This window comes from Oncorhynchus kisutch, linkage group LG8, assembly GCF_002021735.2.
Source record: "Oncorhynchus kisutch isolate 150728-3 linkage group LG8, Okis_V2, whole genome shotgun sequence".
Classification (NCBI taxonomy): Eukaryota; Metazoa; Chordata; class Actinopteri; order Salmoniformes; family Salmonidae; genus Oncorhynchus; species Oncorhynchus kisutch.
In genome coordinates, this window is record NC_034181.2 from 17,741,090 (window position 1) to 17,765,591 (window position 24,502).

At 44.8% G+C, this 24,502-nt stretch overlaps 1 protein-coding gene across 2 annotated transcripts; it reads right to left on the bottom strand.

The window, feature by feature from the left end:
• Positions 1–1,016: 1,016 nt before the first annotated feature.
• Positions 1,017–23,078, bottom strand: ercc8 (excision repair cross-complementation group 8). 2 transcript variants are annotated; one of them, XR_004210747.1, is made up of 12 exons: positions 22,697–23,071; positions 20,754–20,849; positions 20,398–20,499; positions 20,127–20,250; positions 18,265–18,346; positions 16,915–16,983; positions 16,373–16,439; positions 15,559–15,662; positions 15,091–15,215; positions 13,776–14,012; positions 11,736–11,828; positions 1,017–3,721 (listed from the first exon to the last, which is right to left on the bottom strand). XR_004210747.1 is itself a non-coding variant. In XM_020490381.2 (12 exons), exons 1-12 carry the CDS (start codon positions 22,771–22,773, stop codon positions 3,659–3,661), a joined length of 1,200 nt encoding a protein of 399 aa, XP_020345970.1. In that variant the 5' UTR covers positions 22,774–23,078; the 3' UTR covers positions 1,017–3,658. The 2 variants fall into 2 exon arrangements, 1 of the variants encoding a protein (XP_020345970.1); XM_020490381.2 differs by having other exon boundaries at positions 13,815–14,012; positions 22,697–23,078.
• Positions 23,079–24,502: the final 1,424 nt, after the last annotated feature.

The following is a 24,502-nucleotide window of genomic DNA, read 5'->3' on the forward strand; positions in this document are numbered from 1 at the left end:
TCCCAGTTTAGGTCACCCAACAGAACGAACTCTGAAGCTAGATGGGGGGCGATTAATTCACATATGGTGTCCAGGGCACAGCTGAGGGGGGGGAGGGGGGGGTCGATAACAGGTGGCAACAGTGAGAGACTTATTTCTGGAGAGATTCATTTTTACAATTAGAAGTTCGAACTGTTTGGGCATAGACCTGGAAAGTATGACAGAACTTTGCAGGCTCTCTCTGCAGTAGATTGCAACTCCTCCCCCTTTGGCAGTTCTGTCTTGACGGAAAATGTTGAAGTTGGGTATGGAAACCTCAGAATTTTTGGTGGCCTTCCTAAGCCAGGATTCAGAGACGGCAAGGACATCAGGGTTGGCAGAGTGTGCTAAAGCAGTGAGTAAAACAAACTTAGGGAGGAGGCTTCTGATGTTAACATGCATGAAACCAAGGCTTTTTTGATCACAGAAGTCAACAAATGAGTTGGGACACGCAGGGCCTGGGTAGTGTTGTAACCGAGGACACGTTTCAGCACTCGCCGGTCCTGTTGTGTGGCCTTCCACTTCATGGCTGAGCTGTTGTTGCTCCTAGATGTTTCCACTTCCCAATAACAGCACTTACAGTTGACCGGGGAAGCTCCAGCAGGGCAGAAATGTTATGAACTGACTTGTTGGAAAGGTGGCATCCTATGATGGTGCCACTTTGAAATTGAAAGTTACTGAGCTCTTCAGTAAGGCCAGTCTACTGCAAATGTTTGTCTATGGAGATTAAAATCTGGCACACAGCAATGCAAACAACTGTCAGCAACGGGTGGGGCTGAAATAGCTGAATCCACTAAATAGAAGGGCTCCACAAACCTTTGTACATATAGTGTACAACAAACACCTCTGGGTGTCTCAAGCAGTGAAATTATATTATACATGCATGAGGTAAAAGTGTCAAATGTTCTACATAGAAGAGCATACCAAATCCTTGGACATAGTGTTTATAATACTGTAATAAGCTTACATAATTGCTGTCACAAACTCCACAGTTGTCATTGACTGGTTGGATATTTATATTAATTTCTCAGTGAGCAAACAATTTCAGTACTTACAGCATTCATATCAATTCATTTTTAAATTCATTTCAATGTTTTTGGCGGAATATTTTTTATTGACATGTCAATAAAACCCATGAACGCAACCGTAGATCTGGTTATCCTGAAAAGAAAACTGTAAAACACTTAATTGTGAGGCTAAATATAAGGGCTACAGATAAATTAACGTCAGATAAATGAAAAGTAGATTTTTGCTGGAATCTCGGGACTGATAGGATTAATTGTAGGTCGGGTTTCCTAGAGGTTAAAAGTATGTAAGGGTTTAATCAAAGTGAGGCTATGCGTTCTATGGAAAATAATGAATGACGTGGAAGGTGTGTTCCATGCAGAGTGGAACTGACCTTCCACAGAGTGGTGTTATTTTCCAGAGAACGCATAGAGCCCCGAGTTGATTATCTCCATTATACCATGGCTATAATTGAACATATTTTTCACTAGAAATGTGTTAATTTGCCGGTAGAAATGTGTTCAACATCCACTGAAGTAGCTGGCAAGTTTACTATAGCTAACCAAATCATCTGTCCTAGCTTGCCATTTGGAATACAACAAAATCAATGTTTTCAATTCGACTTTTGCCATAGAATGAACTATGGCCATTGAACCATGAACATTCTACCATGCAAATATGCCGTGAGTTATAGGGAAATAATGCCCTTCAAGCCAATCATATGTAAACATGAGGCTGCCAGTAGGAGAGAAAGTGAGTCTGATTTCAGTATCACGTCTAACAACAACAATACAGAGCTGGTTTTAGCAATGACAACAGAATAAATAATGCAAATGTAGGGGAGAGACAGAGAGACATGGCTGACAAATATTTCTGTGTGAAGTGATGACGGAAAGGTGGGTCTCTTGAACGTCATGTTCAAAGACGCTATGAGGAAAGGTTTGGCTCCAGTTCAGCTGGTTTTACTCTGGTCATCATTGGAATAATGGAAAGCTGATTTTAACACCATGTAAAGTACAATGTACATGTTGCATCAAAGGCAGACAATAGAAACAGATTATACAGCCCAATGTACAGTGCAGATAACCATCCATAGGTTTTAATGCACGAATCATCAACACCATACACTGAGTGTACAAAACATTAGGGACACCTGCTCTTTCCATGTCATAGACTGACCAGGTAAATTCAGCTGAAAGCTAAGAGCCCTTATGGATGTCACCTGTTAAATCCACTTCAACCAGTGTAGATGAAGGGAAGGAGACAGGTTAAAGAAGGATTTTTAAGCCTTGAGACAATTGAGACATGGGTTGCGTATGTTTACCATTCAGAGGGTGAATGGGGGAGACAAAAGATTTAAGTGCCTTTGAACGGGGTATGGTAATTAATAATTGATTGGAATTATATAGCGCTTTTCTACAAACAGAGTTACTCAAAGCTCTTCACATAGTATGGGGAAACTCACCTCATCTACCACCAACGTGTAGAATCCACCTGGGTGATGCACGGCGGCCATTTTTGTGCCAGAACGCGCACCACACATCAGCTGGAGAGGTGAGGAATGATATCTGCCAATTAGGAATGAGGGGGATGATTAGGTGGGGCCAGGTTGGGAATTTAGTCAGGACAACAGGGTTAACACCCCTACTCTTACGATAAGTGCATGGGATTTTTAATGACCACAAAGAGTCAGGACACCCATTTAAAGTCCCATCCGAAGGACAGCACCCTACACAGGGCAATGTCCCCAATCACTCTGTGATCACCCTGTGGTATTGGGATAGATAGACCAGAGGGAAGAGTGCCCCCTACTGGCCCTCCAACACCACTTCCAGCAGCATCTGATCTCCCATCCAGGGACTGACCAGGACCGACCCTGCTTAGCTTCAGAGGCAAGGCAGCAGTGGGATGCAGGGTGGTATGCTGTGCTGGCAGTATGCTGCTGACAGTATGCTGCTGACAGTACGCTGCTGAGGTAGTAGGTGCCAGGCACACCGGTTTGAGTGTGTCAATAACTGCAACGCAGATGGGTTTTCACACGTAACAGTTTCCCGTGTGTATCAAGAATGGTCCAACACCCAAAGGACATCCAGCTAAATTAACACAACTGTTGGTTGGAGTCAACATGAGCCAGCATCCCTGTGAAACGCTTTCGACACCTGTAGAGTTGCCCCGACAAATTGAGGCTGTTCTGAGGGCAAAAGGGGATGCAAATGAATGTTAGGAAGGTGTTCCTAATGTTTCATACATTCAGTGTAGATTTCCATTTTGTATATAAAATAAAAGATAAATCAGATATCACAACAGAGATTCAAAGTCTATTAAGGTTCATTCTCCAACTCCACAGTAGATGTTAAACTGCATTTGTAGTTTTTTTTTTAAGTCTTAAGATGCAACATGAGATTCCTGAAGCTAGCACCATGTTGAGATTCCTAAAGCTAGCACCATGATGAGATTCCTAAAGCTAGCACCGTGATGAGATTCCTAAAGCTAGCACCATGATGAGATTCCTAAAGCTAGCACCATGATGAGATTCCTAAAGATAGCACCATGATGAGATTCCTAAAGCTAGCACCATGATGAGATTCCTAAAGCTATGTCCGATGGAGTAGGGCTGTACAGTTGTGCTTATGCATCAGTCCTCATCACTGCTCCATGCGTCTTCAAAAGCAGGATTCACCGTAGCCTGGCTCCCACCCTGGGATGGAGAAATACATTCAGTAAAATACTCTCAACTCACTTTACTCTCTCGCTGTCATGTTGTTTTGAGTTAAAGCGATTGAGTAATCAGGAAAGCATTAAAAACATTTCCCAAGTGCAAGCAAGCAATTATTATTCCGTTTCCCAAACTAAATAGAACTGGTGAAGCTGCTTTTGGAGCTGGCTGAAGATGCCTATAGACATAATTTCATCAGCACCTGGGGAATGTAGCCAAGCTGAGCCAGCCTGACTGTGTGTGTACCGAGTTACCCTAGCAAGGTGGAGCACAAGCCACAACCCCTATGATCTAATTTCTGTGTGCACAAAAGCGAAGTCTGTCTGCCATTCCTCTAAAAAGATTTTTTTGAAAAAGCTGTTGCGCAGCAACTCACTGCCTTCCTAAAAACGAACATTATATACGAAATGCTTCAGTCAGGTTTTAGACCCCATCATCGCACTTAGACTGCAATCGTGAAGGTGGTAAATGACCTTTTAATGGCAGACAAAGGCTCTGTATCTGTCCTCGTGCTCCTAGACCTTAGTGCTGCTTTTGATACCATCGATCACCAAATTCTTTTGGAGAGATTGGAAACCCAAATTGGTCTACACGGACAAGTTCTGACCTGGTTTAGATCTTATCTGTCGGAAATATATTAGTTTGTCTCTGTGGATGGTTTGTCCTCTGACAAATCAACTGTAAATTTCAGTGTTCCTCAAGGTTCTGTTTTAGGACCACTATTTTTTTCACTATATATTTTACCTCTTGGTGATGTCATTCAGAAACATAATGTTAACTTTCACTGCTATGCGAACGATACACAGCTGTACAATTTTGATGAAACATGGTGAAGCCCCAAAATTGCCCTCCCTGGAAGTCTGTGTTTCAGACATTAGGAAGTGGATGGTGGCAAATATTTTACTTGGACAAAACAGAGATGCTTGTTCTAGGTCCCAAGAAACAAAGAGATATTCTGTTGGATCTGACAATTAATCTTGATGGTTGTACAGTCGTCTCAAATAAAACTGAAGGACCTCTGTGTTACTCTGGACCCTGATCTCTCTTTTGATGAACATATCAAGACTGTTTCAAGGACAGCTTTTTTCCATCTACGTAACATTGTAAAAATCTGAAACTTTCTGTCCAAAGATTATGCAGAAACATTAATCCATGCTTTTGTCACGTCTAGATTAGACAACCGCAATGCTCTACTTTCTGACTATCTGGATAAAGCACTAAATAAACTTCAGTTAGTGCTAAACACGGCTGCTAGAATCTTGACTAGAACCAAAAACTGTGATCATATTACTCCAGTGCTAGCCTCTCTACACTGGCTTCCTGTTAAGGCTAGGGCTGATTTCAATGTTTTACTGCTAACCTACAAAGCATTACATGGGTTTGCTCCTATCTACAGTGGGGCAAAAAAGGATTTAGTCAGCCACCAATTGTGCAAGTTCTCCCACTTAAAAAGATGAGAGAGGCCTGTAATTTTCATCATAGGTACACTTCAACTATGACAGACAAAATGAGAAGAAAAAAATTATGGTGGAAAATAAGTATTTGGTCACCTACAAACAAGCAAGATTTCTGGCTCTCACAGACCTGTAACTTCTTCTTTAAGAGGCTCCTCTGTCCTCCACTCGTTACCTGTATTAATGGCACCTGTTTGAACTTGTTATCAGTATAAAAGACACCTGTCCACAACCTCAACAGACACACTCCAAACTCCACTATGGCCAAGACCAAAGAGCTGTTAAAGGACACCAGAAACAAAATTGTAGACCTGCACCAGGCTGGGAAGACTGAATCTGCAATAGATAAGCAGCTTGGTTTGAAGAAATCAACTGTGGGAGCAATTATTAGGAAATGGAAGACATACAAGACCACTAATATTCTCCCTCGATCTGGAGCTCCACGCAAGATCTCACACCATGGGGTCAAAATGATCACAGTGAGCAAAAATCCCAGAACCACACGGGGGGACCTAGTGAATGACCTGCAGAAAGCTGGGACCAAAGTAACAAAGCCTACCATCAGTAACACACTACGCCACCAGGGACTCAAATCCTGCAGTGCCAGACGTGTCCCCCTGCTTAAGCCAGTACATGTCCAGGCCCGTCTGAAGTTTGCTAGAGAGCATTTGGGTGATCCAGAAGAAGATTGGGAGAATGTCATATGGTCAGATGAAACCAAAATATAACTTTTTGGTAAAAACTCAACTCGTCGTGTTTGGAGGACAAAGAATGTTGAGTTGCATCCAAAGAACACCATACCTACTGCGAAGCATGGGGGTGGAAACATCATGCTTTGGGGCTGTTTTTCTGCAAAGGGACCAGGACGACTGATCCATGTAAAGGAAAGAATGAATGGGGCCATGTATCGTGAGATTTTAAGTGAAAACCTCCTTCCATCAGCAAGGGCATTGAAGATGAAATGTGGCTGGGTCTTTCAGCATGACAATGATCCCAAACACACCGCCCGGGCAACGAAGGAGTGGCTTCGTAAGAAGCATTTCAAGGTCCTGGAGTGGCCTAGCCAGTCTCCAGATCTCAACCCCATAGAAAATCTTTGGAGGGAGTTGAAAGTCCATGTTGCCCAGCAACAGCCCCAAAACATCACTGCTCTAGAGGAGATCTGCATGGAGGAATGGGCCAAAATACCAGCAACAGTGTGTGAAAACCTTGTGAAGACTTACAGAAATGTTTGACCTCTGTCATTGCCAACAAAGGGTATATAACAAAGTATTGAGATAAGTATTTGGTCAATAACAAAAGTTTATTTTCCACCATAATTTGCAAATAAATTCATTACAAATCCTACAATGTGATTTTCTGGATTTTTTTTTCTCATTTTGTCTGTCATAGTTGAAGTGTACCTATGATGAAAATTACAGGCCTCTCTCATCTTTTTAAGTGGGAGAACTTGCACAATTGGTGGCTGACTAAATACTTTTTAGCCCCACTGTACATTTCCGATTTGGTCCTGCCGTACATACCTACACGTACGCTACGGTCACAAGATGCAGGCCTCCTTATTGTCCCTAGAATTTTTAAGCAAACAGCTGGAGACAGGGCTTTCTCCTATAGAGCTCCATTTTTATGGAATGGTCTGCCTACCCATGTGAGAAACGCAGACTCGGACTCGACCTTTAAGTCTTTATTGAAGACATCTCTTCAGTAGGTCCTATGATTGAGTGTAGTCTGGCCCAGTGGTGTGAAGGTGAATGGAAAGGCAATGGAGCGACGAACCATCTGTCTCTGCCTGGCCGGTTCCCCTCTCTCCACTGGGATTCTCTGCCTCTAACCCTATTATGGGGGCTGAGTCACTGGCTTACTGGTGCTCTTCCAAGCCGTCCCTAGGAGGGGCGCGCCACTTGAGCGGGTTGAGTCTCTGATGTGATCTTCCTGTCTGGGTTGGCGCCCCCCTCGGATTCGTGCCGTGGGGGAGATCTTCTTGGGCAATACTCGGCCTCGTCTCAGGGTAGTAAGTTGGTGGTTGAAGATATCCCTCTAGTGGTGTGCGGGCTGTGCTTTGGCAAAATGGATGGGGTTATATCCTGCCTGGTTGGCCCTGATCGGGGGTATAGCCAGACAGGGCCACAGCGTCTCCTGACCCCTCCTGTCTCAGCCTTCAGTAATTATGCTGCAATAGTTTGTGTCGGGGGGCTAGGGTCATTCTGTTATATCTGGAGTATTTCTCCTGTCTTATCCGGTGTCCTGTGTGAATTTAAGTATGCTCCCTCTAATTCTCTCTCTCTTCTCTCAGAGGACCTGAGCCCTAGGACCTTGCCTCAGGACTACCTGGCCTGATGACCCCTTGCTGTCCCAGTCCACCTGGTCGTGCTGCTGCTCCAGTTTCAACGGTTCTTCCTGCGGCTATGCAACCCTGACCTATTCACTAGACGTGCTACCTTGTCCCGGAGCTGCTGTTTTCGACACTCGCTCGCTACCGCACCTGCTGTCTCTAACTTTGAATGATTGGCTAAGAAAAGCCAACTGACATTTACTCTTGAGGTGCTGACCTGTTGCACCCTCTACAACCACTGTAATTATTATCTGACCCTGCTGGTTATCTATGAGCGTTGGAACATCTTGGCCATGTACTGTTATAATCTCCACCCGGCACAGCCAGAAGAGAACTGGCCACCCCTCAGAGCCTGGTTCCTCTCTAGGTTTCTTTCTAGGTTCCTGCCTTTCTAGGGAGATTTTCCTAGCCACTGTGCTTCTACATCTGCATTCCTTGCGGATTGAGTTTTAGGCTGGGTTTCTGTATAGCACTTTGTGACATCGGCTGATGTAAAAAGGGCTTTATAAATACATTTTATTGATTGATCACTCCGGATAAGAGCGTCTGCTAAATGTCTAAAATGTACATGTACTGGTATCAAATAAAAAGGGCCTACTAGATGCCTGTCTATTAGTCTTTTGTCCAACATGTCTCTGGACCCACTCACTGTCACAGTCATACGCTGGACCTAGTTTTGTCCCATGGAATAAATGTGGTGGATCTTAATGTTTTTCCTCATAATCCTGGACTATCGGACCACCATTTTATTACGTTTGCAATTGCAACAAATAATCTGCTTAGACCCCAACCAAGGAACATCAAAAGTCGTGCTATAAATTCACAGACAACACAAAGATTCCTTGATGCCCTTCCAGACTCCCTCTGCCTACCCAAGGACGCCAGAGGACAAAAATCAGTTAACCACCTAACTGAGGATCTCAATCTAACCTTGCGCAATACCCTAGATGAAGTTGCACCCCTAAAAACAAAAAAAATGTCTCATAAGAAACTAGCTCCCTGGTACACAGAAAATACCCGAGCTCTGAAGCAAGCTTCCAGAAAATTGGAACGGAAATGGCGCCACACCAAACTGGAAGTCTTCCGACTAGCTTGGAAGGACGGTACCGTGCAGTACCGTAGAGCCCTTACTGCTGCTCGATCATCCTATTTTTCTAACTTAATTGAGGAAAATAAGAACAATCCGAAATTCCTTTTTAATACTGTCGCAAAGCTAACTAAAAAGCAGCATTCCCCAAGAGAGGATGACTTTCACTTTAGCAGTGATAAATTCATGAACTTCTTTGAGGAAAAGATTATGATTATTAGAAAGCAAATTACGGACTCCTCTTTAAACCTGCGTATTCCTCCAAACCTCAGTTGTCCTGAGTCTGCACAACTCTGCCAGGACCTAGGATCAAGAGAGACGCTCAAGTGTTTTAGTACTATATCTCTTGACACAATGATGAAAATAATCATGGCCTCTAAACCTTCAAGCTGCATACTGGACCCTATTCCAACTAAACTACTGAAAGAGCTGCTTCCTGTGCTTGGCCCTCCTATGTTGAACATAATAAACGGCTCTCTATCCACTGGATGTGTACCAAACTCACTAAAAGTGGCAGTAATAAAGCCTCTCTTGAAAAAGCCAAACCTTGACCCAGAAAATATAAAAAACTATCGGCCTATATCGAATCTTCCATTCCTCTCAAAAATTTTAGAGAAGGCTGTTGCGCAGCAACATACTGCCTTCCTGAAGACAAACAATGTATACGAAATGCTTCAGTCTGGTTTTAGACCCCATCATAGCACTGAGACGGCACTTGTGAAGGTGGTAAATGACATTTTAATGGCATCGGACCGAGGCTCTGCATCTGTCCTCGTGCTCCTAGACCTTAGTGCTGCTTTTGATACCATCGATCACCACATTCTTTTGGAGAGATTGGAAACCCAAATTGGTCTACACGGACATGTTCTGGCCTGGTTTAGATCTTATCTGTCGGAAAGATATCAGTTTGTCTCTGTGAATGGTTTGTCCTCTGACAAATCAACTGTACATTTCGGTGTTCCTCAAGGTTCCGTTTTAGGACCACTATTGTTTTCACTATATATTTTACCTCTTGGGGATGTTATTCGAAAACATAATGTAAACTTTCACTGCTATGCGGATGACACACAGCTGTACATTTCAATGAAACATGGTGAAGCCCCAAAATTGCCCTCGCTAGAAGCATGTGTTTCAGACATAAGGAAGTGGATGGCTGCAAACTTTCTACTATTAAACTCGGACAAAACAGAGATGCTTGTTCTAGGTCCCAAGAAACAAAGAGATCTTCTGTTGAATCTGACAATTAATCTTAATGGTTGTACAGTCGTCTCAAATAAAACTGTGAAGGACCTCGGCGTTACTCTGGACCCTGATCTCTCTTTTGAAGAACATATCAAGACCATTTCGAGGACAGCTTTTTTCCATCTACGTAACATTGCAAAAATCAGAAACTTTCTGTCCAAAAATGATGCAGAAAAATTAATCCATGCTTTTGTCACTTCTAGGTTAGACTACTGCAATGCTCTATTTTCCGGCTACCCGGATAAAGCACTAAATAAACTTCAGTTAGTGCTAAATACGGCTGCTAGAATCCTGACTAGAACCAAAAAATTTGATCATATTACTCCAGTGCTAGCCTCTCTACACTGGCTTCCTGTCAAAGCAAGGGCTGATTTCAAGGTTTTACTGCTAACCTACAAAGCATTACATGGGCTTGCTCCTACCTATCTCTCTGATTTGGTCCTGCCGTACATACCTATACGTACGCTACGGTCACAAGACGCAGGCCTCCTAATTGTCCCTAGAATTTCTAAGCAAACAGCTGGAGGCAGGGCTTTCTCCTATAGAGCTCCATTTTTATGGAACGGTCTGCCTACCCATGTCAGAGACGCAAACTCGGTCTCAACCTTTAAGTCTTTACTGAAGACTCATCTCTTCAGTGGGTCATATGATTGAGTGTAGTCTGGCCCAGGAGTGGGAAGGTGAACGGAAAGGCTCTGGAGCAACGAACCGCCCTTGCTGTCTCTGCCTGGCCGGTTCCCCTCTTTCCACTGGGATTCTCTGCCTCTAACCCTATTACAGGGGCTGAGTCACTGGCTTGCTGGGGCTCTCTCATGCTGTCCCTGGAGGGGGTGCGTCACCTGAGTGGGTTGATTCACTGTTGTGGTCATCCTGTCTGGGTTGGCGCCCCCCCCCCCCCTTGGGTTGTGCCGTGGCGGAGATCTTTGTGGGCTATACTCAGCCTTGTCTCAGGATGGTAAGTTGGTGGTTGAAGATATCCCTCTAGTGGTGTGGGGGCTGTGCTTTGGCAAAGTGGGTGGGGTTATATCCTTCCTGTTTGGCCCTGTCCGGGGGTGTCCTCGGATGGGGCCACAGTGTCTCCTGACCCCTCCTGTCTCAGCCTCCAGTATTTATGCTGCAGTAGTTTATGTGTCGGGGGGCTGGGGTCAGTTTGTTATATCTGGAGTACTTCTCCTGTCCTATTCGGTGTCCTGTGTGAATCTAAGTGTGCGTTCTCTAATTCTCTCCTTCTCTCTTTCTTTCTCTCTCTCGGAGGACCTGAGCCCTAGGACCATGCCCCAGGACTACCTGACATGATGACTCCTTGCTGTCCCCAGTCCACCTGGCCATGCTGCTGTTCCAGTTTCAACTGACCTGAGCCCTAGGACCATGCCCCAGGACTACCTGACATGATGACTCCTTGCTGTCCCCAGTCTACCTGGCCATGCTGCTGCTCCAGTTTCAACTTCCACCTGACTGTGCTGCTGCTCTAGTTTCAACTGTTCTGCCTTATTATTATTCGACCATGCTGGTCATTTATGAACATTGAACATCTTGACCATGTTCTGTTATAATCTCCACCCGGCACAGCCAGAAGAGGACTGGCCACCCCACATAGCCTGGTTCCTCTCTAGGTTTCTTCCTAGGTATTGGCCTTTCTAGGGAGTTTTTCCTAGCCACCGTGCTTCTCCACCTGCATTGCTTGCTGTTTGGGGTTTTAGGCTGGGTTTCTGTACAGCACTTTGAGATATCAGCTGATGTACGAAGGGCTATATAAATAAATTTGATTTGATTTGATTTGATTTGGTAATGTGACAGCGTTTTAGAACAAGAACAGGGACCTGCGTATAATTACTACCCCCCAAATGTGCTTTAAATTGTTCCTGCTGTGCAGCCTCCTACCTTGGCGGCTGTCCCTTCTTCTTCCACGTCTGGTGGTCGTACAACAGGAACCCAGGCTAGGATGTTACAGTCTTTACCCCCGCTGTACAGCTCCTGGAAACACACAGAAGAGAGGAGTGATTTAGCCTGGGTCTCAATACTCTTTACGTCCTGGCCAGAGCCATATATTTATCTATATATACACTACCGTTCAAAAGTTTGGGGTCACTTAGAAATGTCTTTGATTTTGAAAGAAAGGCACATTTTTTGTCCATTATAATAACATCAAATTGATCAGAAATACAGTGTAGACATTGTTAATGTTGTAAATGACTATTGTAGCTGGAAACTGCAAAATGTTTATGGAATATTTACATAGGCGTACAGAAGCCCATTATCAGCAACCATCACTCCTGTGTTCCAATGGCACGTTGTGTTAGCTAATCCCATATACACATGTTAGCATTCGGTCCTAAAATAGCTAAGTTTGTCAAGTGGAAAGAAGCATGTTGGCGAAGTATCAGTGTTGATGGCGGGAGGAAGTACATAGTTATTACAGCAGTGTCTACCTTATGAAACACTCGACTGAAAACAATGACAATCATCATCCAGGAAAACAACCAATAGAAGTTCATAAAGTCCAAACGTGCCAATCATTTGAAGAGGTGTATTTTTGGGTGGCAGGTAGCTTAGCGTTTAAGAGTGTTGGGCCAATAACCGAAAGGTCGCTGGCTTGAATCCCTAAGCCGACTAGGTGAAGAAGAAAAAAATATATTATAATAAATTAAATTAAAATCGGTCGATGTGCCCTTAAGCAAGGCACTCAACCCTAATTACTCCTGCAAGTCGCTCTGGATAAACGTGTCTGCTAAATGACTAAAATGTCAAATGTGGCATTAGCCTACTTCAAAAGACAAGAAGCAAAAAGACATTCCAGAACTATGTGTTCTTTCCAATAAACAAACACTCAAAGTTGCTCTGCCACATTCGTACAGGATTAATAAGTAGAACATTAGACAGATATTAGTTCTGCTGTTAGAGTATGTCTAACACAAATACTACTGTGTATGAAAGGCGATGTGCATGAGTAAGATATGCATTACAATGAGATACTACGGAAACTGTATAATCATGTATTAGGGAATTTATTAGCCTTTATGTGGTATAGCAGTTGGAGTGAAGAAAGGAAAGACCCGCCTTCGTAGAAGTAGATTATATGACATAGCACTACCCCGTTCTTCAACAAACCTCCCATTGCAGTACTTTGACAAGTAAACAAAACTCTCCATAAAAGAGAACAAACTCATTTCTGGCCTTCACCTTTATAATCATTAAGGCCCAATTGTTTTTCATACCGCTGTGACTAGGCCATGGCTAATGGCTTTACATGAGGATGTTGACTTTAATATATAATCTATTCAAGGGTAAATTACCTACTGTAGCCTACTTCAAATACACACCCACTGCAACTCACAGATCTCGTCCTGCGCTACACAGATGTAAAGATCCAATCATTCGTCACAAATACTAACCTTAACCATTAACAGGAAAATGCAAAAGAGGGGATGCTGTCTCAATTCAGTATCTTCTTCGATTAACATTAGTAAAAGGCCAGTGTTCCGTACCTCCCAAGGCAGGTTGTCATATCTGTGCCAACTGTACCATAACAAACTGACAATGCGTCAGCTATCTACGTGCAGGACGCTGGTAATGAGGGTAGAATAGGAATTTGTTATGATTCTCTGTGATGTACAGAAGGCCTTCAAGGCCTCTGGTCTGCTAGGGTCATATTCATTGGGAACCAAACAGAAGCAAATGGGTCAAAAAACAGGGAGGGACCTACCGGGTTTTCCATTGCAAAACATTTTGCTATGGTTTGCTACAGTGTGCACTAATGAATAGGACCCACGTCTCTGAAACCTTGGTTCAACTTAGGAACAATATGACGTCACATGAGCTGATTTACATGAACATACGTAAGGTATTGATAATGAACAAACATAATGATGTTAATAACACTGTCATTTCTTATTAGTCTATAGCCATAAAGGATGGACGCACCTACAGACAGACGGCAGACAGAGACAGTCAGTCAGTCACCTGGTAGTCGGGGTGGAACTGGCAGCAGTCCACGTTGTTGTAGTGTCCCCTTAGCATGGTTACGAGTTCCCCGGTGTGTAGAGTGTACACCGCCACTGAGCTGCCACAAGGTACAAACACAAACTCCGGGCTGCAGCTACGAGACACCGTGATCTTTAACCCCTTACGGCTTTCGTTACTCACCTTCCCATAATTCACCTGAGAGACAGAGAGGAGTTGGGTGGGTCAGTTGGACGGATGACCAAGCTAACAGTAGAACAGCACTTCAACTATCAACCTGCTACAGAACATTATGTAGAGTGGTGATAAGCATGGAAGAATTCAGAAACCAGGTTAAATATAGACCTCAACATGTGTTGTACTGATACGGACCACGCCAGCTAAAGTGGGCTTCCCTCGGATTTGTCGAGATTAACTGTTTAAAGATGTACTGTATAACTCATTTTAGGCAGAAGATGTGGCATGTTACTTGTAAAATATAAGGCAATGTTTATATGACCCCCCTTTCATACAGCCCCTTCCTTAGCATTTATTTTCAGGTATACCCCTTTTATAAATATAAGTGGGAGGTGTGGGGGGTGTTGTTAAACCATGGGATCTGTTTGCAGTTCAAATTAGGGCGATATTAAACAATGGAAGTGTTCATGAATTTACCTGCAAAAAAGCAGAGAACCAATCACCATTCATTCCTGTATTTTGGTTACAGGGTCTGAAAATGCATGAATCATGACTTGGTCTTTAGCTAGCTTTTATTTGTCCATGTTTTTACTCCTTACCCCCTTCAGACACACCAACATGTGGGATTTTAGTGTATAAAAGGGATATATGTCTTCAAGTCATCAAGCAGGCAAACTGTTTCTCCTAACCCAAAGCAGCACAGGACCATTATGTGAAGGCTTGAGGCCTTCACCTACAGACCCAGTTAGTGAGGGGAAGTTTATGTATGGAAGTTAATGGGGCTAGAGGCACAATGATGTCCCTTAGTGCTGGAGGCCGCTGTCACAGAGAGGGATGGCTACTGATCATTTAGGGTAAGGCCTGGAAGAGTCACACACGCTATGTTATTGTGTTCCAGACATGGACTCCAGGGATGGGCAGGAAATGTGCATACACACAAATATGCACACTCGGACAGGGCCTCGGGGTAGAGCCTAGTCCTCACCCTCATCCATTGGATCCCCGCCAGACACATTTTTGACCCTCTCTCACTCTCTGCATCTCTCTCGCTCGCTGTAACTCTCTTATACACACACACACACACACAGACAGAACCTACCAGTGTGTTTTTTCCATTGGCACTGTTCCACAGCCTCATGCGGTCGTCTGTTCCCGTGGTGAGAAGGTAGAGGCCGTCGACCGTGAAGCAGAGGCCATTTACCCTTCCATTATGGGCTGTGTTCACTGGCAAACACACACACACGTCATTAAATGCCAATGAGATAATATAACTATTGTTTAACGGGAAAGGACACTCAACCCTTTATCTCTTCTCTTGACCCCGTTATCACGATGCTTTCACTATCATGTAGACATCATCTCTTTACCCCATTATCACAATGCTTTCACTATCATGTAGACATCTTCTCTTTACCCCATTATCACAATGCTTTCACTATCATGTAGACATCTTCTCTTTACCCCGTTATCACAATGCTTTCACTATCATGTAGACATCTTCTCAGGACCCCGTTATCAGGGGTGGGGGGAGTCAGGGAGAGGGGGAGGGGTGACAGTGTGTTCCTACCTGCCTCTGACGAGGCCTTGGACTTGTCCCCGTTGTGTTGATCCAGAGAGAACAGGCTCCCTGAGGCCCGACGCACATCCCACACCAACACCCTGCTGTCAGTACTGAGAGAGAGAGCGAGAGATTGAGATAGAGAGACAGAGCAACAGAGAGAGCGCATGAGAAGCCAAAATCAACAGCCTTCCATCCCTCAGGGGACATGTGTCAGTGCCCTGGGGCCTTATAGGGATATATAAATGAACCTTACATAAACGTCCCCTAATTGGTCTGCAGATGAAGGTTCACATCACTGGGCATCAACAACGTAACACTACAACAATTCAACACAATCCCTTAAATTATCCAGCTATAGAATAGTGCCTCAAATTTCCTCAAAACAGTCCTCCATATAAAAAAAGAATCTCAGTCCATACTAAATGTTCAAAGACAGTGTGCTTCACTGTCCAATGTTATCAGTAGCAGTTGAAATGCTGCTCAGTTGTTTTTCAAATCACTTACAGCCCAAAGGGACAGTGATTTGATCCCAATGGTTTAATTAGCAGATCTAATTTGGCATAAACCAGCGGAGTACTCTCTCCCTGCCATATGCTGCATTGTTATTCCCAGGGAATAGAGGCTGGTTCAGTTTCTCTGTGTGCCAATGAGTTCAGGTGACATACTGATACAGTCTAGTTATGGTAATAGAAAGTGGAATCCCTTTCATTAGCTAGATTGGAATTTCTATGATACTTGGGCGTGAAATGAGGGAGGGACATTTATCTAATGGCCCTTCAAGGTAGTTGTATCTCTCCAGGTTTGGTGTAGGTCGGCCTACCTGGCTGTAGCTAAAATGTGCTCATATCTTGGCGACCATCGAACAGATAGGACCTCACCTCTGTGACCTGAGGGATAGAAAGGACAGTCAGTGGAAGTGTGTGTCAGTGTAGACACGTTTTACTATACTTGTGAGTACCAGAAGTCCTCACAAGAAAAGTAAACCAAATAAAACTCAGAAGTGAGGACATTTTGCCAGGCCTCACTTGTAAAAGGCTATTTTAGGCTTAGGGGTTGGGTTTACGCTCCCGAGTGGCACAGTGGTCTGAGGCACTGCATCTCAGTGCAAGAGGCGTCACTACAGTCCCTGGTTCAAATCCAGGCTGTATCACATCCGGCCATGATTGGGAGTCCCATAGGGCGGCGCACAATTGGCCCAGTATCGTCCGGGTTTGGCCGGGGTAGGGAGCCATTGTAAATAAGAATCTGTTTCTTAACTGACTTGCCTAGTTAAATAAAGGTTCAATTAGGTTTAGGGAAAATAGGATTTTGAAGTCTTCACAAGTATAGTAAGACATAGGGGTGGGTGTGTGTGGCTCTCACCCTGCAAAACCTGGATGCGTGAGCCAGACTTCAGGTCACAGAGCTGTACTTTCTGGTCTTTGGTACCCACTGAGAACACACAGATCAATGGATTACTTGAAAGGTTACATACAGTACGACTATCACAAAGAAAAACATCTCTACTTTCACTGTGTGTGTTAATGCTTTGTGACAGAGGAGAAACTGGAGGCCCTGGTTCTCTCAGATAAGATAGGAATGTATAAGAGAGCAGTTCTACTATTGGATAAACATGAGCTAATAACACACATCATTCACATAGGGGATGAGAGCTGACAGGGAGCTAGAGCTGACAGGGAGCTAGAGCTGACAGGGAGCTAGAGCTGACAGGGAGCTAGAGCTGACAGGGAGCTAGAGCTGACAGGGATGGACACAAAATAACCCGGGTTGAGTCCATCTGTTAGAAACCCGACACAAATAAAATTATAATTCTGGTTCGCCTGACAAATTCTGATCATTCTAGCACCACCAGAACTTTCCAGAAAAAGGTTGATTTTGCTATTAGTAAAATGTGTAATTGAAAGACTTCATGGCATTTAGTTTTGAATTTGGGAAGAATCTCAGAGAAACAGAAAACAACAGGGCAAGTGAGAGCAGTGTGGGTGATTGGGAAGGTATGTGTAACCAGTCTGTCCTGCTCTGTCAGCAGGGGGGCAGAGCCTGGATTCCTGTCATGTCTCCAGAACAGCACATCTCTCTAAACTCTTCCTGAGTCAGTTCCAACCCCTGACACCGCTAGGGGCATACACTCTGTACCACACAGCTGTTTCACAATCAACATTTAAATTTTGTTTGATTTACTGAGGCCTCATATGTTCATTCTTAGATTATATCAATAAGACATAGACAGTAAATCATATTTTAAGAGCATGACACACGTACAATTTCACCCACAGCCAGGTCACCCGTGATACAAGCCAGAATTCGACGTCCATCCATGTCTGAGGACGTCGGGAGATGACGTGGAAACCGGCCACTAGGGTTCAAGTAGGTTTAGGTGTTGCCAAGGCATTGTGGACAGGGATGAGGGATGCTGGATAGACGTAAGCATCTACCTCTGGTGCTAAAGGTTGCATGCTCAAATCCAGCGACACAAAGTTGTTTTTGAGATTTTGTTTTTTAAACCTATCCCAAATCTTAACCCTTACCTTAGGCATTAACTCAAAATGGAGTGGCAGAGGTAGATAAAACTTAACCTTAAAAACACTTCAAAATGTGACTTTTACAACAACTTCGAAATGTGATGTTTATGAAACATAGATGAACGTCTAATTCTGATGTGAGACAGAGCTTGCTACACACACACACACACACACACACACACACACACACCTGCGATGAGGCTGTGTTTCCTGGCAATGGGGGACATGTGGTGACAGTAGACGTTTCCTTCAAACTGGAACACTTCAGCGGGCTACAGACACACAAGGGGAAGGAACTTCAGACTCTAAACTTTATCAGCTTTACTTCAACATGAACATTAACTTGATATCTCTGTGCTGTACAGAGACAACACTACTACATGGGAAGAGCAAACATGTATAGAAAACCACTGTTCAGTCAGTCGGTCAGCCGGCCAGCACGATAGGAAAGAACACTGTCGTGACTGACTGACACAATGGGACCAGGAGACAGAAATGAGGGATGCGGCTGTGAGACTGGGAGAGGAATGGAGGGGAGTGGAGGAGAACAGAGCAAGGGACTAGGAAGCTGGAGGAGAACAGAGCAAGGGACTAGGAAGCTGGAGGAGGAGAGGAATGGAGGGGAGTGGAGGAGAACAGAGCAAGGGACTAGGAAGCTGGAGGAGGAGAGGAATGGAGGGGAGTGGAGGAGAACAGAGCAAGGGACTAGGAAGCTGGAGGAGGAGAGGAATGGAGGGGAGTGGAGGAGAACAGAGCAAGGGACTAGGAAGCTGGAGGAGGAGAGGAATGGAGGGGAGTGGAGGAGAACAGAGCAAGGGACTAGGAAGCTGGAGGAGGAGAGGAGTGGAGGAGAACAGAGCAAGGGACTAGGAAGCTGGAGGAGGAGAGGAGTGGAGGAGAACAGAGCAAGGGACTAGGAAGCTGGAGGAGGAGAGGAATGGAGGGGAGTGGAGGAGAACAGAGCAAGGGACTAGGAAGCTGGAGGAGGAGAGGAATGGAGGGGAGTGGAAGAGAACAGAGCAGGGGACTAGGAAGCTGGAGGAGGAGAGGAGTGGAGGAGAACAGAGCAGGGGACTAGGAAGCTGGAGGAGGAGAGGAATGGAGGGGAGTGGAGGAGAACAGAGCAGGGGACTAGGAAGCTGGAGGAGAGGAATGGAGGGGAGTGGAGGAGAACAGAGCAGGGGACTAGGAAGCTGGAGGAGGAGAGGAATGGAGGGGAGGAGAACAGAGCAGGGGACTAGGAAGCTGGAGGAGGAGAGGAATGGAGGGGAGTGGAGGAGAACAGAGCAAGGGACTAGGAAGCTGGAGGAGGAGAGGAATGGAGGGGAGTGGAGGAGAACAGAGCAGGGGACTAAGAAGCTGGAGTAAGAGAGGAATAGAGGGGAGTGGAGGAGAACAGAGCAGGGGACTAGGAAGCTGGAGTAAGAGAGGAAGAGGGGAGTGGAGGAGAACAGAGCAGGGGACTAGGAAGCTGGAGGAGAGGAATAGAGGGGAGTGGAGGAGAACAGAGCAGGGGACTAGGAAGCTGGAGTAAGAGAGGAATAGAGGGGAGTGGAGGAGAACAGAGCAGGGGACTAGGAAGCTGGAGGAGAGGAATAGGGGGGAGTGGAGGAGAACAGAGCAGGGGACTAGGAAGCTGGAGGAGAGGAATGGGGGGGAGTGGAGAAGAACAGAGCAGGGGACTAGGAAGCTGGAGGAGAGGAATGGGAGGGAGTGGAGGAGAACAGAGCAGGGGACTAGGAAGCTGGAGGAGAGGAATGGAGGGGAGTGGAGGGGAACAGAGCAGGACATGGCAGTGTGGGAGAACAGAGCAGGGGACTAGGAAGCTGGAGAGGAGTGGAGAAGAACAGAGCAGGGGACTAGGAAGCTGGAGGACGAGAGTAGAGTGACAGTTACAATGCAAATCCCTCTGCAAACGAGTTGCTGTCCCCCAGCCGACTCTGAGGTAACCATGGCACAGCGTGATTCTAGTTCATCACAGAGCACCATATGGCCATAAAAGGCAAAGAGTGCGAGAGAGAGACCGAGTTAAAAAGAGTATGTAAGGTGTACCTTTAGTGTCTCAGTGTCCCAGACCTTCATGGTTTTGTCAAAGGAGCTGGAGACAAACATGCCTGTGTCGTGTGGGTACCACTGCACTGTCTCTACACTGAACCTGTGGACATACCGACTGGACCTGCAACACAAACAGACTAACAGTGACCACCAGAACCTCACATATACACACACACACACACACACACACACACACACACACACACACACACACACACACACACACGCTGCCATCTAGTGGATGCCATCAGGTATGTGAGCCACACACCTGCCTACAGTGCAGACTGCTTTACAGGTGTATTGGGGTTTCCCGCTGTTGTTCTCCAGGTCATACACCACAATCACCCCATCTGCCCCTCCAGATAGCATGCTACAGAACAGACAAGAGGAGGGGATTATCTCCCAATGAGATAGCACCAGAAGGATTCTAAAAAAAAGTGCTATACAGGCAACACATGTCTATGTTGAATTATAGGAGGTTGCTTATGTATCACGTTATGTTGAAATCAGGTGATGACGGAACTATGCATTAGGTTACATGTTATAGGCCTAGGCTATATGGTAATCATAACAAATTATGTCCTCAATTGACATATTGTCAGACCTACTACTAATGATACTTACTATCTGCCCTCAATGACTTCAATGTCTATGGTGTTTACGCCATTGCTATGGATTCGATCCACATCTCTGTCATGATTCAGCTCTAAATTGAGGACCCTTAAGAGAAAACAAGGAAGACAGAGTCATGACGTCAGTGATCTTCAGGTCGGAAAGTAGGAGCTGCCCGAGTTCCCAAAATGGAATTCCGAGTTGGATGGTCGTTCAAAATACTTTTATCGAATTCCTAGTTGTGATGAACGCACTGAAGTCGGAGATTTCCGAGTTCCCGGTTGTTTTGAATGCGTCATAACACCCACACACCAACATGGAAGCCTAATTAATTACCACAACCGTCATATGTTTTTATTTTTTTTATTTCACCTTTATTTAACCAGGTAGGCTAGTTGAGAACAAGTTCTCATTTGCAACTGCGACCTGGCCAAGATAAAGCATAGCAGTGTGAGCAGACAACAAAGAGTTACACATGGAGTAAACAATTAACAAGTCAATAACACAGTAGAAACCAAAGGGGGAGTCTATATACAATGTGTGCAAAAGGCATGAGGAGGTAGGCAAATAATTAACACTGGAGTGATGAATGATCAGATGGTCATGTACAGGTAGAGATATTGGTGTGCAAAAGAGCAGAAAAGTAAATAAATAAAAACAGTATGGGGATGAGGTAGGTGAGAAAGGGTGGGCTATTTACCAATAGACTATGTACAGCTGCAGCGATCGGTTAGCCGCTCAGATAGCTGATGTTTGAAGTTGGTGAGGGAGATAAAAGTCTCCAACTTCAGCGATTTTTGCAATTCGTTCCAGTCACAGGCAGCAGAGTACTGGAACGAAAGGCGGCCAAATGAGGTGTTGGCTTTAGGGATGATCAGTGAGATACACCTGCTGGAGCGCGTGCTACGGATGGGTGTTGCCATCGTGACCAGTGAGCTGAGATAAGGCGGAGCTTTACCTAGCATGGACTTGTAGATGACCTGGAGCCAGTGGGTCTGGCGACGAATATGTAGCGAGGGCCAGCCGACTAGAGCATACAAGTCGCAGTGGTGGGTGGTATAAGGTGCTTTAGTGATGAAACGGATGGCACTGTGATAGACTGCATCCAGTTTGCTGAGTAGAGTGTTGGAAGCCATTTTGTAGATGACATCGCCGAAGTCGAGGATCGGTAGGATAGTCAGTTTTACTAGGGTAAGCTTGGCGGCGTGAGTGAAGGAGGCTTTGTTGCGGAATAGAAAGCCGACTCTTGATTTGATTTTTGATTGGAGATGTTTGATATGAGTCTGGAAGGAGAGTTTGCAGTCTAGCCAGACACCTAGGTACTTATAGACGTCCACATATTCTAGGTCGGAACCATCCAGGGTGGTGATGCTAGTCGGGCATGCGGGTGCAGGCAGCGACCGGTTGAAAAGCATGCATTTGGTTTTACTAGCGTTTAAGAGCAGTTGGAGGCCACGGAAGGAGTGTTGTATGGCATTGAAGCTTGTTTGGAGGTTAGATAGCACAGTGTCCAAAGACGGGCCGAAGGTATATAGAATTGTGTCGTCTGCGTAGAGGTGGATCAGGGAATCGCCCGCAGCAAGAGCAACATCATTGATATACACAGAGAAAAGAGTCGGCCCGAGAATTGAACCCTGTGGCACCCCCATAGAGACTGCCAGAGGACCAGACAGCATGCCCTCCGATTTGACGCACTGAACTCTGTCTGCAAAGTAATTGGTGAACCAGGAAAGGCAGTCATCCGAAAAACCGGAAAAAATATATATGTTATTTTAAACCTAGACACACTGTTGACCTTATGCCACTCTTTAAATTAAGATCCCAAAGCAAATAGTTGTTTTCATAATTTTTTACGATATAGACCATTTTTGACTGTGACAGCTAGTGATACGGACAAAACACTGGTAACAGTAACGTTAGCGTTCCCAGGAATGATATGGCCAACCTCCCCTCACCTCCGTGTTGACTCTGCCCGTCTCAGACGAAGTGGGTCGTCAAGTCCAGCCTGTCTTGCTGTTAGAAAACTCAACATCTTCCCACAATAAATTAATCTTTCAATTTCGTAGATAGCTAGCCTTAAAGGAATGTTTATGTTTGTTCTCAAGCTAGCATAGCTAGCTCGAGGGTTTGTTACCCATCTACACGTTCAATATCGTTCGCTACTGAACTCGTTTTTCAAACGCTTTGTGTGTACAATACATATTTGTGATCTGGGATTGATAAAATCCCGATCGAATCATTTTATGCCACGGTCTTATTTAACATCATTTAGCAAGCTTGCTCCTAGTCAACAAGGGACGTGTGGGTGGCCATGTTGTTAGCGTTTGAACAACGCTCTGGTATAACAAGCGCACTCATTGGTTACTCTGATTCAGTCATCCAATCAAAACATATCTTACTGTTATCTGTTTTTAGATTGCGTAAACAACAAATCCAATTGAATATCCAATTGAATATGCGTTGATGGGACTGGTTGTATGGTGAAGTATACGAGAACGATAGCTGCATATATCATATATTCTCAATATGAGCAGGATCGGAGGTCTATTACGCTGGACCTTTGGGGTGATAAAAGAACATGTGGGCACCGACCATTTGGGAAATAAATACTACTGGCAGCCAGAGGAAAATACTTAAGTGGTTAACGTTAACATGACCTCATCCCCTGTATAAACTTTGACCTAGACGAACGCCTCTGTTTTGTCAAACATAGATAACGTTACTTCTAACTAGTCTAGTAGCTACTCAGTTATCTTCTATAACTGTCCGATTTTATTACTTTAACGAGAAGTTATGCATTTTCGCTACCTAGCTAACGTTAAAGTAAATGTGTGCAGACTGTAACAGTAGCTCGCTAATATTAATTTCAATATTAGAAATATAGCTAAAACTGTGACCAAACGTCCTACACAATGATGCTTTAAATCAAGATGATCACATTTTCTGTTTGTTACAATGTTGTTGAGATCTTGACTGTCACTTTTTGCTTTGTAAGATATGACCACTAGATGGAGTGTATGAACCTGTTTTGATATAATATACACTACATTCTCAAAATGATGTGGACACCCCTTCAAATGAGTGGATTCTGCTATTTCAGCCACACCCATTGCTGACAGGTGTATAAAATCAAGGACACCGCCATGCATTCTCCATAGACAAATGTAACGGATGTGAAACAGCTAGCTAGTTAGCGGTGTTGCGCGCTAAATAGCGTTTCAATCGGTGACGTCACTTGCTCTGAGACCTTGAAGTAGTGGTTCCCCTTGCTCTGCAAGAGCCGCGGCTTTTGTGGAGCGATGGGTAACGATGCTTCGTGGGTGTCTGTTGTTGATGTGTGCAGAGGGTCCCTGGTTTGCTTGCGCCCGGGTATGGGCGAGGGTTACGGTCTAAAGTTATACTTTTACATTGATGCTGTTGACCCGGATCACTGGTAGCTGCGGAAAAGGAGAAGGTCAAAAGGGGGTTGAGTGTAACGATAGCCCGTACTAAACACTAAATAGAACAGTGACTTACAATGTGGTACCGTCATAGGATGCCACCTTTCCAACAAGTCAGTTTGTCAAATTTCTGCCCTGTTAGAGCTGCCCCAGTCAACTGTCAGTACTGTTATTGTGAAGAGGAAATGTCTAGGAGCAACAACAGCTCAGCTGCGAAGTGGTAGGCTGCACAAGCTCACAGAACGGGACCGGCGAATGCTGAAGCACATAGCGTGAGAAGATAGTCTGTCCTCGGTTGCAACACTCACTACAGAGTTCCAA